Source organism: Lynx canadensis, chromosome B1, assembly GCF_007474595.2.
Source record: "Lynx canadensis isolate LIC74 chromosome B1, mLynCan4.pri.v2, whole genome shotgun sequence".
In the NCBI taxonomy this organism is placed as follows: Eukaryota; Metazoa; Chordata; class Mammalia; order Carnivora; family Felidae; genus Lynx; species Lynx canadensis.
Genome location: NC_044306.2, coordinates 66,312,747 through 66,332,931, shown reverse-complemented (window position 1 = coordinate 66,332,931; position 20,185 = coordinate 66,312,747). Strand labels below are relative to the sequence as shown.

The 20,185-nt window shown below is 31.8% G+C and overlaps 1 protein-coding gene across 1 annotated transcript in view; it reads right to left on the bottom strand.

The window, feature by feature from the left end:
- The window catches only part of FSTL5 (follistatin like 5), a 774,595-nt gene that overhangs the window by 492,397 nt on the left and 262,013 nt on the right, over positions 1-20,185 (bottom strand). Inside the window, 1 exon segment of the mRNA XM_030312812.1 lies at positions 12,124-12,372. Coding sequence (XP_030168672.1) covers positions 12,124-12,372 — 249 coding nt within the window.

Below are 20,185 nucleotides of genomic sequence, written 5' to 3'. Positions count from 1 at the left end.
GAGTCAGTGTGCGTGTTTACTATGGAATTAATGAACAAAGCTGTTGCTATGTTGTATACTAGCTATGTCTGAACTACGGAGATTGTGCCAATGTGTCATGTAAATGTTTCCACTTGTTAAAATTTTTAAAGGCCAAAACATGTGCTGTATTATTCAAGCATATTTTTCCCCAGGATTTGAAAGTAATTTTGGCATAAATTTAATTAACCCCCCAAATCCTACTGTTATGTTTTGTAGACCATCATCAAAGCTAAATGCCATAGTTATTATTCTAAATACTGAAAAACACATCCCGTACCAACTTACATGTTCTTTTATATTTCACTAAAAGTGCAGGTGATATGGGCCTATTGTAGTATTTTTCAAGTGAAGCTTAAACAATAATCACTTTGTCTTTTATGACTAATTTACACACATGTGTATGTTTTGAAAATAAGTAAATGTGGGGATACATAAAAGAAATTATGGGTTTTGATAAGGCATAAAACTACCTCAAAGCTAAAGTTCTAATGTTAATATTCCGTGCTTGTTCGGGAGTAGATAAAAGTCTAATGACCAGATAGATACAATGTCAATAAGTAGTCCCAAATGTCGTTCTCCTCCTTGAAATATTTACTTAGTCAAGTTATGCCACACACTACATACATACCATTAGGTTCTCTGGATTTATATAGGTATGCATTAGCCTCAGGGTATACAATGTCACTACACCTTACCTGATATCATCACTTACATGAAAGTGGAGTGAATGACCAGTATCTCCTAGGTTATTAGAGTGAACTTAGGTTGAGGTTGTAAATTCTTATAAAGAAACATTGTCTGCTGATTAAAACAATATGCAGTACCTTCCAAAGCTAAAGGAATTAACATAAGTGATAAGAAGATAAAATTATTTCTCTACATTCGAGTTCTAACTTCCACGTTGCTGTTTCCTAAATCTGATTCTTATTTCTTGCTGAATATATTTATCAGGGATCCCTGATCTTCCTTTTGATTTAGACCTTATACTCAATAAACTGCCAGGAGAAAAACTAAATGTCCATTGATAACAATGGAATGTAATGTGGCACATATACCCTATGAGAAAAAATATTTCCCTTATACAAAAGGTTTACACAAAAGGGCTTGTTTTGACACAGAATAATTTCACGTACCTGAATATCAGGTACAGATGCTAATCTAACTGCATATCATGAGATTTTCCAGACATGGTGGAAAATATCATATTATTGGTCATTAACAGATTGGTCTAGCCACTCATCTCTACCCAGTTAGCAAAATTAAGAATGGTGCCATCTACATTTTTGGATAGGTCTGACACAGGATCAGGTGTCAATAAATAATCACTGATGAATGATTAAAAAAATCATATTTTATCATACATACCTATCCATGTGTACATGTGCATATATTTTATTTCTATAGATATTTTATATTAATTACCTGAACTCTTTTAAGTACACAACATTTTGAGCATTTATAGAATTAATCAAGTGTATGTAATATTGTTTTTTACAATTAATTACACTAATGACCAATTAAATTAATCAAATGCTCATGCATCTTTCTGAATTTTTAATAGGATTTTCTTCTTTTTTAGGAAAAAGAATGCTTTTAAAAATGAATTAAATGCTACGAGCCCCAGAAATACCCACATTAAATCAATCTATATTCCAACATTATTGGCAAGCAGATTGATTAAAGCATATGAAATAAATGAATGCTTCATGTCTTATTTCATATATATATATGTATATGCATATAGAGATATATATCTGTATCTATATATACAGATAAGAACAACACACTTTTATATCATAAAATAAGTTTATCTACCTGCACCTGAAAGTACTTATTTTTCCTTTCCTATTTAATGGATGAAGAATCCATGTGTTCATCTAAAGTCAAAACTACCCCTTCTCTGTTGGATCCCATTCTCTCTATCCGTCCAATAGTTCTGCTCTGACAACTACCTCCTCTTTCTCTTGCCTTATAAGTTTTCCCCTCTCTGTTTTCTTATTCCCATCCACATGTCTGTGTCTCCTGATCACTATAGATATAGATATAGATATAGATATAGATATAGATATAGATATAGATATATATCTGCACATGTATCTGCTCCTCTTTTGAGAAACACTCTTCCAATGAGCTTTCTGGAACATGCTTACTATCTCACTTCCTCACCTACTATTTTCTCTTACAGACTTTACCAAGTTAACCATGGCCTTAATCTTTCGAAATCAATGTTCATTTCCTAATCCCCACCATACTTGATTTCAGCAACATTTAATCCAGTTCATCATTTTTTCCTCCATGAAAAATTTTAATTAGCTTCATGTATCCACACTCTCTTGGTTTTCTTCCCTTTTCACTGCAGACTATGTATTTGACTCCTTTACTTGCTCTTTGTCCATCTCCTGACCTCTGAGGGTGAAATACAATAGAGTTCTATCCCTAGCATTCTTTGCTTCCCAATGTGCACTCATTGTCTTGTATATCTCAAGTATAAAGTTCCATGCCTGCCTCTTTATTAATATACTTATAAATCCTATATATATGTATCCTCCTCCAAATTCTCCGTTGATTTCCTGACTCAGATCCAACTGCATAAATGACATTTTTCCTCACTTGTCTAAAAGAGATTTAAATTTAACTGATCTTAAGTGCATATGTATATATTTTCTCCTCATATCCATTTTCAAATGTGTGAGTCCCCCAGCATTTCATATTTCAGTTAATGACTATTTATTTATTTATTTATTTATTTATTTTTGCTTAGCTCATTTATTTAGTTCCCATAAACTCCATGTCCACGCCCAAAAAAGTTGTATTTAGGTAGTCAGACAACTTTGTACCATCACTGGCACTTCTGTCATCTTGATTCAAGCCAGCATCATCTCTACTCTCTTTTGGGCAACTACACTTAGATACTAACTGAGTGCCCAACTGACACCTTGCTTTTCTGTGCCATGGAATTCTTATCCAACTAAAACAAAGAAACATTTTATGTCTTTGCTTTTTAAGTTTATTTATTTATCTTGAGAGAGAGAGAACACAAGTGGCGAGGGAGGGGAAGAGAGAGAATCACTGTCAGCACAGAGCCCATTAAGGGGCTGATACTCAACAAACCTTGAGATCAAGACCCGAACCAAAATCAAGAGTTGGGTGCTTAACTGACCAAGCCACCCTGGTACCCCAGAAACATTTTATGTTTTAGTTTTGGCAAATCTTTCTACTTAATCCACCAAGATTCTTCATTGATTATTCTGGCCTTAATTGTAACTTTTGATTTCCCTAATAGTAACTTAGTTGTTATTACCATCCTTTAAGGGTTACTCACAGACATGTTTCCATACTTTCACCTAAGGACTTTTGAGCCACTGTGTTACAATTAAAATGAATGAAAATCATCAAGGAAGACCTATCTGGCACCTAACTGATTTGGAATTATTGGGAAGAAACCTTTGGAAACAGTATCAATTGTTGAATTTACTATGCTACCACTTTTTAAATTACACCTCTATGTTAAATTATTATGGATTTTTGAAAGTCGTTATTGATTTATGGTAAAAAAAAAAGTGAAAATTTCATTTAGAAATCTCCACTAATACTACAAACTTTTATTCTAGACCTATTTGTAACTGTCTTTTTTATGTTATTTTATATTTACAATTCTCAAGAAATGTGGAGATAAATGCCTTATTCAATAGAAAATGCCTTATTCTTATAGAAAAGCTAAAGTCAAATTTTAGTACAATATTGTTTCTACACATTGTGGACTTTAGTTCAACCTGGTTTCATATACAAATCCATTCATGAACTTTGGTGGTTATGAGTGATCTCTTTAGATATCATCAAGGGGAAAAAATACTGACAAAATGTAATCACAACTTATGCCTAGATTTTGGGGGAAGACTTTTAGAAAGACATTATACAAATCACTGGAAATTCATATACTGATTAGAGAAACATATAGAAACGATTCTTTAAAGCGATTATCATGTAAGGGAACACATGAAATGCTTCACATCTGTCTGAGCACACACTACCTTCTATTGTAACCATGAGATTGATAAATAATTTACAGCTAGATGATGTGGTATTTTGAACTAAAAACAAATTGATTGCATATTACGGTATTAAATTAATTTGAATTTTTGTTAATTGAACTGAAGTTCCTTATACTTTTCTTAACCAGTATTCAAAACAGAAACATTGCTAATTACCTATGCTTTACATTGTGCTAGAAAGTGCCAAATCTTCTTTCTTCAGGGTGATTCCCTTCAAATATTTATTTTTTCCCACATAACTATCTGAATGATAACCACACACAAAGCTTCTCATTTTTCCCATTTGGTTTAAAATTTTTAGCATTAATAGTTTTCAAATGTCCCCTAAAGTATATATACACCCTTCAGAAAGGATTTTAAAAGTGAAATATGAATCAGACTAATAGAGAACAATTTTCAATTGCATTTTCTAGAACATTTTATCCCCAGTTATATATGCGGAGTGTAATCATTGGAAAGTTTTTCATCATCATGTTTTTGCAAAGAAATGTCAAAGAGAAGAAATTAACCACATTAAAAAATAATGGTTTTTAAAATGTTCTTCACTTCGTAAGTTATAGCATTTAAAAATACATATTCAGCATTTGAAAATAGGATACTGAAAAAATAAACATGATAAGTGAAGGTGCCAGTGAGAGACAATGACTGATACAATGTTTAAACAGCCTCAATATACAAGACAAGGACAAGTTATTTGAACTGATAAAACGTTCTTATTTTTTTTCTGTCACTATTGAATATTGTGTTTATAACTATTGATGGGATATTCATATATCCATAGAAAGTATGAAATAAAATATTAAACTAAAATATTTATTCTATAACTTGAAATTGAAGAAAAATGATATAGCATGAAAATATACAAAAACAAGATAAGACTATCCATGTATTTGAATGTTAAATTTAGTTCCTATAATGGGGGGAAAATGAGAAAATTTGACTAAAATTAAACGCATCAGTAAATGAATTTAGTCTTTAAATGTTTTTTTTTTTCTCTTTTTTGGAGGGAGGAATAGGAGATTGAAATAACTTTGTAACATATCTAATAGATATTCTATTTATAGCATAAGATCAGCAAAATCAGCCTAAAATAAATCTGTGCAAAAGGTGACTATAAGATAGCATCTTAAATGTCAACCAAGAAACTAATAATAAATGTATTTTTTAACAATAAATATATTTCTAAATTCAAGTTAGTTATTTTTTCAAGTATTCTTATCTAAAATAAAAAAAAATTACTACCATAAATTAACCTATTACAATCTGGCAAATTCAGTTATATAATAATTTAACCTGAGTCTTTTGATGTAAGATTATAACCTAATGTTAACCTAAAATAAAATCTGTGTGACTTCACAGACTCAAATTTGAAAATTTATTGCAATCAAATGTTCACAGTTACTATATAAACGTTACAGTCTTAAGTAAGTATTATCTTTTACTATGTTCTTCAATTGGCTAAGAACTATATCAAATGCATTACTTAATCCTTAAAAATACCCAGTGAGCAAGAATGTTTCCAAATAATGTTGCATGTTCTTGGAAATCACTATTAAAAGTAAAGTTTTTAAAAGACATGGGCAAGTAAGATGTCATGGTGTTATATGTTTAAGCAGAACATTTGCAGCATACGTACCCTAAAAGAGAAGACAGAATCCATTGGTTCTTGTCCCAGCAGCATTAACTTGCTATGTGCATGTCTGCCGGTCATTTTTAAAACCTTAGGCTTGTTGCCTTCTCTATAGTATATTGGCTTATTATGATAAAACAGTAGTATAATACTTGAAGTGTTTTAAAATAAATACCCAATGTATTACTATTATTACTGGTATTCTCTCTCTCTTACTTTCTGGTAATATATATATATATATATATATATATATATATATATATATATATATTTTTTAATATTTATTTATTTTTGAGAAAGAGAGAGACAAAGCATGAACGGGGGAGGGTCAGAGAGAGAGGGAGACACAGAATCGGAAACAGGCTCCAGGCTCTGAGCGGTCAGCACAGAGCCCGATGCGGGGCTCAAACTCATGGGCTGCGAGATCATGACCTGAGCCCAAGTCGGACGCTTAACCGACTGAGCCACCCAGGCGCCCCTCTGGTAATATTTTTTAATACATTTGTTAAGTAGTCAACATCTAAATCTCTTTTTGGATCATTTTTCATATTCTGTGTAATATCTACCATTTATCTACTGTTTTTCCATAAACAAAAGATAAACCCATATAAAATGTAATGTTTACAGAATCCTTAATCCTAAATCAGAGGAGAAACAAATATTTGGTATGATTTTAATAAAAATGGTAAGTATGAGTATACACACTACAATGATTTCTAAAGAATATTATGTAATGTTACGTAATGAGAATACATAGAATTCTATATTTCCCATTAGGATTAGAGAGAGTGGCAACGAAACTATATTGTTAAGTTTGATTAAATGTTAAATGTAATATAAATTTTAAAAGTGAAACACAACTCAATTTCATATCACCAAATTCAGAAAATTTTACCATAAATCTACCCAAATATGGCTGATTAACCAAATTTTGATGTTGTGTACAAGGCTTTCAGAAGGACTAGAGTTCCTGTGTCTGTAATATGACCTTCAAGAGTTAACAACTATAAATTTTGTTGATTTTATTAATTTCACTACCACCCTGCAGTTCCAGTTGGCTAACACTGACCAAAAACAAAATTAAACAAGTATCTGGGCATCACTTTCCAAAGTTTAAATATTTATCAAGATTACTGTTTTTCATGAAATGGCATAAAAAAGTAGACAGAAAATAGAAACTTTACAAAGCTTCAAAAAAAAAAGTAATCTAAAAGCTCCTCTGTGTTAACACACAGCAATTACTGTTATATTTTAAAATATCATTGTATCATTGGCAGCCTAGTTCTCTAGCACAATTTCTACAAGTCTTATCCTTAAAAAAAAAAAATCAGGTAAGAGAACGAATTAAAAAGTGGAATATGAATGTCTCTCCAGATTATACCAAAGAAAAAAAACCCACAATGTCAGATCTCATTCAAATAGTGCACACATAGCCATAAAAAACATATTTGCCAAGTTGTTATTGTTTGTGATGCACATTTAAATGCACACAACATTTGCTTTTATGGCAATTTTATTCTTAGCACAGTAAATGGCAAAAGGGTTTCTGTTCAATTGACTTTCTCATAAAAGGCTTAATTCCTTATTCATTTTGGCATAGGTTATATCTTGAGTTTCTTACTCTAGCTTTTGTCTATTCTCTGAGTAAGTAAATTCGGCTGTGTACGACAGACTGACCTGGAGTCAGGGTGAGAGGAAATTTTACTTGTTATAAGTGATGTGAGTTGTAGAAGTTAGAAGCTGTTTGGGGGTAGAGGTGGGGATGGGAAATGACTTTAAGCCCAAACTGCCATCACAACGAATAGCTAGGCATTACATAAAAATATAAAAGTTTTATGCTATGTGATAGGATTCAGCACAGTTCATATCAGAATGTGCTGCTTTGGCATGAGAATTATTTTCAGCTGAAGACAATAAAGCCCTACAGATGCAAAAAGGGATTTTTGCCCCCCCCCCCTCTATACTCCCTTAACTGCCTAAAAGAATTTAGATAGAGGCCATAGAGCTATTACTAAAGGTAACTTGCTTTTTCGGTTTGTTTGTGGTTGTTTTTTTTTTGGATAAGAAGAATTTCTCAGCATGACACAGTAAATATATATATATATATATATATATATATATATATGTATATACATATATATATATATATATATATATATTTCCCCCCCCCAAATGTTTTCTCTTCCATCTACTTATGAATTATCTTCTCCCGTTTGAAGTCTTAGACCCTTACCCTCTTCTTACTTCAGGGCTGCATATAAACCTCAATTCCCTGTCAGTGGATCTCATATTCTCTTGGAGGCCCTATGCATATATAATTAAATTTATCTTTCTCCTCTTATCTGTCTCATGTCAATTTGATGATTAGGCCATCCAGAAGAATGTAGAAACGTACATAAAATTGTTTTCCTCCCCAGCATATGTCAAGTGTCATCTTAAAGTCTTTGATTCCAAAAAAACAAATGCTACATTATTCTTTCTTACTTCAGCCAGTTTCTTTGTAATTGCATAAATGTGAATAGAAATAAATTTAAAGATGTTTTATTACTAGGTATATTAGATGCTTTATTTATAGTTCCATAAATCATAAATCATTAAAGAAAGTTCTTAGTGAATTAATGTCTCTATTTAGGTGTCAGTAAGAGTAAATACTAAGCATACTATAGAGGCATTCAAATATTTAACAAATATAATAAAAGGAAGATATATAGATATAGTTATAAGCATATACATATGTATAAAGATGGAAATGTAAGTCCTTTTAACTTACACTCTAATCTTAATTTTAAAACAATCAATAAGCATGATTGTACAAATATAATTTTAATAAGTTTAAGTATAAATGGCAAACATAAACCTGATAAATTTGATATGTGAAATAGGTCTCAGCCTAAAATTGAAATAATTAATGAATAATGCAAACCATACTGTCTTTAAAATTATCTTAGTATTTGCTAATAGTTTCCAGGTTTTTTTTTTTATTAAACTCTTTCTATTGAGGTTATATGAGTCATATGAGGTTGTATGATGTTGTATATATGAGTTTGTAATAGTCATATGAAGTTGTAAGAAATAATACAGAGATTCCTTGTTCCCTTTACCCAGTTTCTACCAATAGTAACATTTTGAAAAGCTGTAGTACAATATCATAACCAACATATCATCTTTAATATTACCTACTGATATTACTCAGATTTCCTGTTTTACTTGTAACCGTGTGTGTGTGTGTGTGTGTGTGTGTGTGTGTATTTCTATTCAAATGTAACAATGAGTATGTCCCTATATTCACCACCATAGCCAAGAAGATATACGATAGTAATAATCTATCAATATTTTACAAAAATGTGTTTGTTTATTTATTTATTTTGAGAGACAGGGTAAGAATGAGCAAGTAAGGGAGAGACAGAGAGAGAGACAGAGAGAGAGAGAGACAGAGAGAGAGAGAGACAGAGAGAGAGAGAGAGAGAAATCCCAAGCAGGCTCCCACACTGTCAGTGCAGGGTCTGATGCAGGCTCAGACTCCAAAACCTATGAGATCATGGCCAGAGCTGAAATCACGAGTCGGATGCTCAACCAAATGAGCCACACAGTTGCTCCAATACCCATCAATATTTTAAATAATTAATTTTAAGGTGCTGGTAATCTTTTAAAGCAGATGTTAACGAGCTTTTTCTGGGAAGATGCAGACAAAATGTTTTTTTTTTATGTTTTGGAGGCCATACTATCTCTGTTGCAAATACTCAACTCTCCTTTTGTTGTGCAAAAACACCCAAAGAAAATTTCCTAAATTAGCAGGTGTGGCTCTGTTTCAATAACACATTGCTTTAAAAAAATGGACTGGATCCTGAATTTGGCCTCTAACTTCCTGTTTGTTGAGTAATATTCTAAGGTTTGCTTAATTACCTTTTATTAGATCTAAACTACCAAATTTTTCCCCCAAAGGAGGAAAACTTGTTCCTGTTATTTAGTTTTGATTTTTTTCATTAAAAATCTAATTAAATATAGGTTTTTAGCATTTCATGAACTTAATATTTTGATTTGCTTCTTCCTTTAGGCCATTATTGTAAACAATATAAATTGCAGACTTTCTAGAGGAAATAGAGTTCACAATCACAAGGATTAATTTTGGCCATCACAATGATGTCAGGCCTTCAGCTATAACGGCTCTTGTTTTACACCTAAAACTTGACCAACTGCACACCAATAAGACAGGCAACTTATTGTTTGTTCTATATTATTTAGTTCCTTTCTGCTGAAGCAAAGTCCTTTTGTGAGTTATAAAAATGTTAGGCAAAACCCCAAAATAAATAAGCAGAAGACTCACAAATTCTGAGACCAAAGAAACATGCTAACCCTTGCTAACTAACCCAGACAATATTAATAAAATTTTAATACTATATATAAAGAGATAAGGAAGTACTTTGACTTGCATATGGTGCAAAAGTATTTTGAAACGATCATAGATGTGATAAATATGCTGAGTATCAGTCTAAAAAGCAAAAAATTTTCAAACCATTGTTTAATGAACTCACAAGGAAGGCAACGTTCCTAGCTATATCCAGTTCTTCCACCTCCATACTGATATACACATTGATTTGCAATATGCCAAAGCATCCAGCAGTAAAGTAGAACATTAGATATTCCAAATGTTTTTTCTCACATGATAATTTACTATCATGTGTTTCCATATAATCATTTACAGTGTGTCGGTTGGACAAAACTTCATTTTGGGAATATGATTCTAAATTACCTTAATAGAATATTATTTATATGATTTTAGGATGTTATACAACATTGGCATAGTAATATCTGCACTGTACCATCTCAGGTCAAAATGACAGAATTGGGGCGCCTGGATGGCTCAGTCATTAGGCATCTGATTCTTGATTTCAGCTCAGGTCATGATCTCACAGTTCATGAGATTGAGCCCAGCACATCAGTCTCCACACAGACAGCAGGGAGCCTGCTTGGGATTCTCTTTCTCCCTCTCTCTCTGCCTCTTTCTCTCCCTCTCTGACAAAATAAATAAATAAACTTAAAAAAATGACAGAATCAATTCTCTCTCTCACACACACACACACGCACTACTCTCTCATGAGTTTTAAAGCACAATGCTAATAGAATTAATTATAGTTATTTGTAAAATAGACTTGACAGAAGAGGGGAGTAAATAGACTTGAAACCACAACAACTGATATTCTTTCTGTACAAGAAGATAATCTGATACCATAAAAATTTCTGTGCATGTATTCAAGTTGCACATAGTTTACTGTTGTGAGGAAAACTATTCTTCTAATTTTACTTCAATTATATCAGTAGGCGTCTAGTGGCCACACTGACTAGAGTATTACCCCTTATATCATTTGAAAAGTTCTGTGCATAATTTTATTATTACCTTGGAAATAATATTTTATTTACTCTACCAAATTTGAAAAAAGGAACGTTTTTAGTCATTTACCTTAATTGGTGCACAGATGAAATACATTATATTTCAGTCATACATTTAAGCTAAGAATTAAAATATCAGACAAGATTTAATTGTAAGTAAACCTCAGGAACATTATGAAAAATGAGATGAGGAACCAATCAAAGATGAGAAATCAAGCTGATCACTGACCTATTCGAATGATGGAAGTTCCATACACTTAAGACTTCAGAATTTCAGTGTGGGTTATGACAATTAATAAGCAAATATTCTCTCCAGTAGAAGCAAATAGAAAATGAGTTTGTGAATAAATAAATAACATTAAAAATGTCCAAATATTTATTTGTATATCATGTTAAAATAATTTTTCAAATCACTAAATCAGCAGTGCCTTTTCATAGACAATACCAATGATTTTGAGTACCATGAAAGTAAACACCAATACTTTCAGATTTTATATTATTGTCATCTCAAATTTACTAATTAAATTTAGCATGAGTTCTTCAGAGTTATTTAAATGGACATTTGCAGGCTCCATATAATCTGAATTATGTGGTGCAAACTGAAACCCATCAATTTTAATCAGGAAGAAAGGCGATGTTATCACAGCATGGCTTGGCATTCACTATTCACTCAATTCCACTCCAGGTGCTTTCCACTGGGTGGATTTGGCCTGTTGACTGAATTGGCCTCCCTGTGTCCTAAGATAACTGCCATGATTGGGAAGCCATATGGTGCAATGCTGTAAGCTATATTAAATTTGAGTCAGATTTTGGCCAACTTTGTACTCATAATTGAGATTTCAGAATTGTATCCATGTAAATTTCTATATACTTACTGTTTATTGGTGTGATTAAACTCACAATCTTTTCCTTTCCACTTTTAAATATTTCCTGATATAAAATTGTGTTAGAGGTTAAACTTGAAGTTTAAAGGCAGTAGTTGAGAAGACGAAAGAAATAGAAGGTGACACTTTAGGTCCACCCTGTATTTACCTTTAAAGAAGCAGTCTTCATTGTGAACAATGGTAATCTTTTGCTTTTTCAGGCAAGCAGCTCTATGCACTTCGCAGTGGTTTTCGTAAAATTCCCCATCAGATCCACACACAGGTTTGTAGTGACGTTTGCAAAGGTCCATACAGGCACATTCTGCTTGCCCTGTCTCTCTGCCGATGACACAGTGCCTTCCCAAACCACAGTATTTATTTTCACAAGACCCCAAAGGGACATCCTGAATCAGGAATCCTGAAGATAAAGAAAAAATCATTTGTATTCATTTGCCTAAATGTGGCATGTCAAAGTGTGAAATAAAAAAATTCTAAGAGAAATGCAGTATAAGCAGGGTTCAGTTGTTGTTCTCAGTGGAAAAGAGACTTGTATTAGACGGAGACTAACTTTTGAAAATACTCTCAACATTGCTCCCCTCTTCTCCCCATGTGCTTGTAGCTCTCTTCCATCTCTCCAGTGAGTACTGTGGTCCTTAAAAACATGATCCCCAAAATTAAATTGCCTGAGTCCAAATCCTAAGTCTACCATTTATTAGCTGTATGTCTTTGGATAAATTACGTCTTTGTGCCAAGTTGTCCCATCTGTCATATGATGGTAATAGTATAGACCACCTCCTAAAGTTGTACAAAATATTACATGTAAATAATCCACAGGAATGACTTTCCTGTCGTAGAGTAAATGTTCTATTTCTCCATAGAATCCTGGAGAAATGACAGGAGAATGACATGGAGAAATGACTAGGAGAAATGACATGTATGTATAAAAAGCAGGAAGTAGGAATGGAAAATTATTGTGCCTTGAAAACTTCTTGGTGGGTTCTTATAGCTACTCCTTTCTTGTTTTGACCTTTGCCACTTGACAATCACTAATACATTTCTTGACTAAATGAACAAATCATGAAGAATTCAATTTTCTTGTTACTTATTCAGTTTAACAGTCTCCATTGGCATCAGAAAAAAAAAGATGGATCCAACAGCCTTGTACTAAAACCAAACTAATCACCTATAATCCCTGCACTTTCATAGGCAGATCTGGCTTTTTTTTTTTATCTGACTGGACTTTATCTGACTGGAAAGTGAAAATTGTCAGTAAACTTAATATGAATATATATATATATATATATATATAAAATACATGAATATATATGTATACATACATGCATATATATATTCAGAGAGAGATACACACAGAGATATATGTGTGCATGTGGATATATGTGTGTGTGCATATATATGTGTGTATATATATGTATGTATGTATATATATATATATATATATATATATATAAAACAATCAATGACACCTATATATTGCAAAAAAAGAAAAAAATTGTGAAGTAATAAATTACAATAAGTTATTAGACATGTAATGTATATTTTCAACTTGTTGATTTAAAACCATTGCTCCAGGGCACCTGGGTGGCTCAGTCAGTTAAATGTCCAACTCTTGATCTCAGCTCAGGCCATGTCCCAGTGTCATGGTATTGAGTGCCATGTCAGGCTCTGCACTGAATATGGAACCTACTTAAGATCCTGTCTCTCCTGGGGTGCCTCAGTGGCTCAGTCAGTGGGGTGTCCAACTTGGGCTCAGGTCATGTATTCACGGTTTGTGAGCCTCCTGACAGGCTCTGTGCTGACAGCTCAGGCCTGGAGCCTGCTTCAGATTTCTCTCTGTCCCTCCCCTGATCGCACTCTGTCTCTCTCTCAAAATAAATAAACATTAAGAAAAAAATTAAGGGGCGCCTGGGTGGCTCAGTCCATTGAGCATCCAGCTTCATCTCAGGTCATGATCTTGTGATCTGTGAGTTTGAGCTCTGCATTGGGCTCTGTACTGACGGCTCAGCTGTGGGTTCTGTGCCTCCCTCTCTTTCTGCCCCTTGCCTGCTCACACACACTCTGCCTGTCTCTCTCTCTCCCTCTCTCCCTCGAAAATAAATAAACATTAAAAAATAAATGAAAATAAACTTTAAAAAATTTTAAAAAAAGATTCTGTTTCTCCCTCTCTCTGCCCCTCCCCTGTTCACCCACGTGCATACACACATGCACATACTCTCTCTCTCTAAAATAAATAATTAATAAATAAATAAATAAATAAATAGTATGTCTCTTCACATAATGACATCATAATGATAAGGAACATAGATTCTTATACAGAGTTTAAGCCATAACCCCACTAGTTACAACTTTCAGGACCTTGGGTGAGTACCTAACACGTCTGTAAATCAGTTTCTTCATCTGTAAAATAGAGATAATATCATATCCTCATAGGGTTATTAAAATTAAAATGTTTGGCATATATAAAAATGCATTTAATTGCTGGTTATTTGTATTAATACTATATTTTTAGGGACTAATTTTCATAAGGCAGATATATACAAATAAAAAGTGTATATTTTAAAAATTTTAAATTTTTTTTTAAATTTAAATTTAATTTTTTTTTAATATTTAAATTTAAATTTAAATATTTTAAAAATCGATTTTATTTGCTTTTAAATGAAACCTATGCTGTACTTTTATTTCAATACATATGCATGTATTTCCAAATGGAGTATAACAAACATAATATTACAAACAAAAAAGACCAATACTATCAACTGTATTTTTTAAGGTATGGCTTTTGATAGCAGTTTAAATTGGAACAAATTTTCTTGAAAACAATTTTTAAATATTTGAACCCTTTGATAATATATTCCAGTTGTTGAGAATGCAGTCTATAAACTTATAAAAAATAAGAAAAATAAATAAAAAGATAATATAATTTATTTAACAAACCTTCCTGATGTGTTATTTTATATGATACCTTACTGAAATATTTTGTTAAATTTTGTAAAATACACTTAATGTCGTAGTTTCTGAAGTTTGGCATGCATTAAAATGGCCTAGAGGAGTTGTTAAAAGATCAGTTCTACCTCCAATCCACTTAAGAGTTCTGATTCAGTAGATCTGGGCTATGTGTAGCCCCAAATTTATATTTCCAAGATCCTATGTGATGATGGTACTGTTGTTTCTGAGATCATACTTTAGGGTCTTTGATTTATTGAAATCCTACTTTATATTTAAAATAAATATAACACAAAGGGAAAGACTAGGTAAACAGTTAAACAATGCTCTTAAGTGGGAAAGATGAGAAGTATATGGTACCAATAAAAACATATAAAATAATGTAAGAAGAAACTAAGAAACTTAGAAACTAAGAAGAAGCTAAGAAACATAGAAAAAACTAAGAAAAGATAAAGTAAAATAAACAATTTATTAACTAGGTGGATATAATGCTGGGCAAATTTTCCTATGTTTGTATTACTGCTTTTTAATGTTCAATGCAATACATTTTTTTAAAAAGTCCAAAATTATGTCAACTGTAACTCTACAGTAATGACTGATTTGAATCTGGAAAATCTTTTTTTCCTCATCCTTATGCCAGTATTTATGCCAATTGTTGATCTAATGTTGACAGAGTCCAAAATGTGAGTGCCAGGAATCTGACTCACATACTTGCATTTTGTATAATTTTACACCTTATATTTCTTTGTGTTCTTACTATCTTACTAATTCTAAATAGTTTTATTGCTATCAAATAGTTTAAGATTTTTCAAGAGAATATTTCATGTCTTTGCTATCAAAGAATGAGTTTAATGTTTATTAAGAGAGTCTGATTATTTTACACTTTAGTCACAAAATGAGTTGGCTAACTGAATCAGTAGTTTTCTTTTTAGCGAGGAATGCTCTGCTAAAAATGAAGTCATTTCTGGTATATCTGATGAATTGCTTTCCCAGATTCTCTCGTCTTTTTATTTTTTTTTTTCTGTCTCAAAGCCTATACTCTACTTTAGAGATTTATATTAGGATATTGGCCATTTTCTAGAAGTTAATGAACTAGTTAGAAGCTGCATGTTGCATGTAGTTGCTACAATTAAAGGAAATTTAATTAATTCATATGCAATCCAAAAGAAAGCTCATATTATGTAAATGAATAGCTAGAACATATCCTTTCTGACAGTAATTATCCATGACTAACACTGAACTTAAGTTTCAGCTGAGATTAAATCAATTTAATCTGATCAACATGTCAAAGATTTCTTTTAAGTACATTCAGGCAGATGACACACTAAATGAATTTTAATCAAGAACTTATATCCTGCTGTCTCATAACTTAATAAAGTAACATTTGTTCCCCCAAAAAGTGCTGTATGTTTAACAAGTACATCATTTTATAATTTCTATGCCTTCAGAGCAGTATAAAAACTCCTCAAAAGACTTGAAACAAAGATGAGATCTTTACAGATAAAAGACACCAAGTTATAAAGCAAAATAATTCCATAGAATTCTAAAAATTTTTTCTTCAATTCTCAATCATGATGCAATCCTCTTCAAGTGATTACATATATAATATACAATTTACCAAAGAGTACTTAATATAGAATGAATCTAAATTGAAATAAACTTTAATATAATGTACTTATTTTTATTTGTAAGGTGCTATGTTAGTTGCTATAGGACAGATGAAAAGAATCGTCATTGACACTTTTTGTAGTGGCTCACAAAGGGCATAAGGCAGGATTTGAGTCTGCCCCAGTAGGGAAGGAAAGTTGGAGGGGCACAACTTGGAGAGTGAGATGGATAATAACAGGTAAGACCTCACAAGCAATGTATCACGTCACAGTTGAGGTTATGTCCTACAAATGGATTCGGAGTTCAGAAAGCTGCTCTAGGATTAGACATGGTATGGAATAAACAGATACTGGATTGAAAACAGAAGCAGCAGACGGAGGTAAAAGATTGTGATGAACTAACTACTTCTAATGATTCCAATGGAATATAAACATAATTAATTTAGAGTGCCAAGTGTTTTGAGGTGTTAATTGTCTCATAAAAATGTATAATGCTAAAGTACCAAATATAAGTATTACGTTAACTTTGATTTGTTAAACAAACAAACAAACAAAAAAAAACAGATTTTGGAATTGAACAGGATTACAGTCTTTGCTTTTCCATTAGATATTAGTCTGACCTCATCTAGGCTGTAATGTCTTTAGGTCTGATATTCAAATGGTAAAATAAAAGGGAACTGATAAATTATGTTCAGATTTACTCTCATCCAATCTCTTCATTTAAGAATGCTTGGCAAAACATAATTTTAATAAAAGTTAATATCCAAGAAATATATTAATAAGCTTTCTCTAGAATGTTTAATATTTAAACTTCACCTGCATTAAACAATCACATACTCAATATTTTCTAGTTTAAATATTTTCATACTCTAGAAATAGCGTCAGACATACAAAATGTAAAATTATTATTGTTTAAAAAGTTTTTTAATGTTTATTTTTGAGCGAGAGGAGAGTACAAGCAGGATAGGAGCAGAGAGGGAGAGACAGAATCTGAAGCAGGCTCCAGGCTCCGAGCTGTCAGCACAGAGCCCAATGCAGGGCTCAAACCCACAAACCACGAGACTGTGACCTGAGCCCATGTCAGATGCTTAAACTGACTGAGCCACCCAGGTGCCCCAAATGCAAAATTATTTTTAACATAGGTTTTCTAATTTCTCCTTTCTAAGATTTTGTGATGATATATTCTATTTCTATATCATGTTAATAATTACAACAATGGGCCTAAAATCAGTCCTTTAATTTACATTCCAACTGTCACTACCAGTGAAACTTCTGGGCAATTAGTTCAAATTGGTGAGTATCAATTTCCTTGTCTAACTAAAAAATAGAAGAAACTCTATAAGTATTATTTAAGTGAATAAATAAAATGAGGATAATAATAATAAGCATAGGATAATATGATTGAGCCTATGAGAAGATAGCATAGAGATATCCTCTATGAGATAATGCATTGCATGTACTTGGCTTAGAGTATGACAGATGTAGTTATTATTATTAATAATTATCATTTATGATCAATTTGGCATGGACTTAATATCACTGGAATGAATAAAGAACAGCTTTTGACAACTCTAGCTTTTATTATGTTCATTAGAAATGTATTTATGGGAGTGTTGAGGTGTGTTTTTCTAAATAATATACCTAAAAATTTTAAACAGTATCCACTACATAAGAATTCCCCTCACCTGCAAAAAAAAAAAAAATAAAGAAAGAAAAATAAAGAAAGAAAAATAAAAAAGAAAGAAAAAAAACCCCTAAATTTATCTAATTATATATTTTGATTTATAAATAAGTATAATACTTTGGTGACATTTTGTTACCCACATAAAGAAAAATTGCAAAACTCTTCAGTAAATGCAAAATACAATTTCACACTGTAAATGAATAAAACACATTCGGTCCTCACTAACTTCATGGCAAGTAGCAGTTCAAGTAAATATTCTAATGCCTGCAGAAGATTGAGCACAGTTATGATCTTTTCATGACCTTTAATGATTAGGATATATATTTCCTGCTGCTACTTTGTGAAGTTGGTGAAAACAAAGCTACCTGATTGATAGTTTGCCCAGGGTACCACTACTGAAAGACAGTTTGAATGACCACCTAACAGTAGTTCAGTGAATTTGGAACCTTCTTCCCCATCTTATTTTAAACATCCCATTGGACTTCTGTAAGCACTTTCATGTAATTCTGCATTGAGATTTATTTTAAAAGAAGTAAATATGAAAAAAAAAAAGATAAGTACAATAAAAAGCCAGGAATTCAGTTAAATTGCAACCATCCAAATTATAGTTCCTGTTTAACTCAAGGAAATTTTTGCCAACACAGATAGTTTTTCATGTGTCATTATGAGAAGTTAGATAATTTGATCACTAGCTAATATGCTAATAGTTACTTCTTTGAAGTTCTCAACTGCAGTATAATTCCAATAGCAGAACACTGAAAGAACCCAAGATACATGTTCAAAACTCTCTCCAACCTCAACTAGACACCTTGATCACAAAGTACACCAAAATTTATCCTACTCCTTAATTTTATCTTTTCCAAGTAACAACTAGGAGCCAAGATTTCTCTATCAACTTAATATTTCAATCCTACTGAGAACTTAGAGTAGTACTTGTGGTTATACACTTTACCAGATAAAAATACTTTCATCATCTGTGTGATTTATTTAGATCACAGAAATGGGTTGGAAGCCAAAGAAATCTCACTTGCTAATACTTGCTATTAGTAGCTAGAAATGCAATGACATTATAGACATATCAGTAAATAGATAAATTGATAAACTGATAGATGGATAGATCATAGGTGAGTATATGGTATTTAAAACTTTTTTAAAATATGACAGTGATTATTAAAAAGAAAAAAATTATTTTTAAATATTTTAGTTCTGTGAAGATTATGAGTTATGAGTTATATTAAAAGGAAAAAAGTAATCCTTTTGCTTAGTAACTAGTGGCTATTGTTCTCTATGAATGATTTTGACCCTTATAATAAATAAGAAAATAAATCAATTAACAGACATAAAATAAAAGTATTTTATAGAAGTCTATGTAAGGAGACTAAAGACATATGTTAAATCATCTGTGATACTTAAAATATTTCAGGCTTTGGAATAAACCCAAATCATAAAAAATATCTAACTTCCTATTTACATAAAAACTTAAAGCAGTATATAGATTATTCTCAAATAATGTAGATATTTTCACACAATGATAAAGAATATTAAATAGCAAAATAAAAATTTTAAACTGAAGATCAAACATTATAATGGAAGGGTAGATTTGGGTAGGCAATCTTCAGGTTCATTGTAATGCTGATTGCTGGAGTCAGACCAACAACATGACTAATAGAGAATTGAGGAAGAAATGAAGACAACAATTTCTGTACTGACTGTAATCATAAATGGCTGCCAGAAGAGGAACATTGCTTTTAGAATTTAAAAGTTTCAGTTTTATGGGTACAAAGGAGGGTACTTGTTGTGTTGAGCACTGGTTGTTAAATGTAAGTGATGAATCGTTAAATTCTAGTCCTGAAACCAATATTACACTACATGTGAATTAACTAGAATTTAAATAAAAATTTAAAACAAGCCAAAAACTAACAATGAAACAACCCAACACTTTTCCTAGTGAAAAAAGCTTTCAATTTTAAAATCCACTT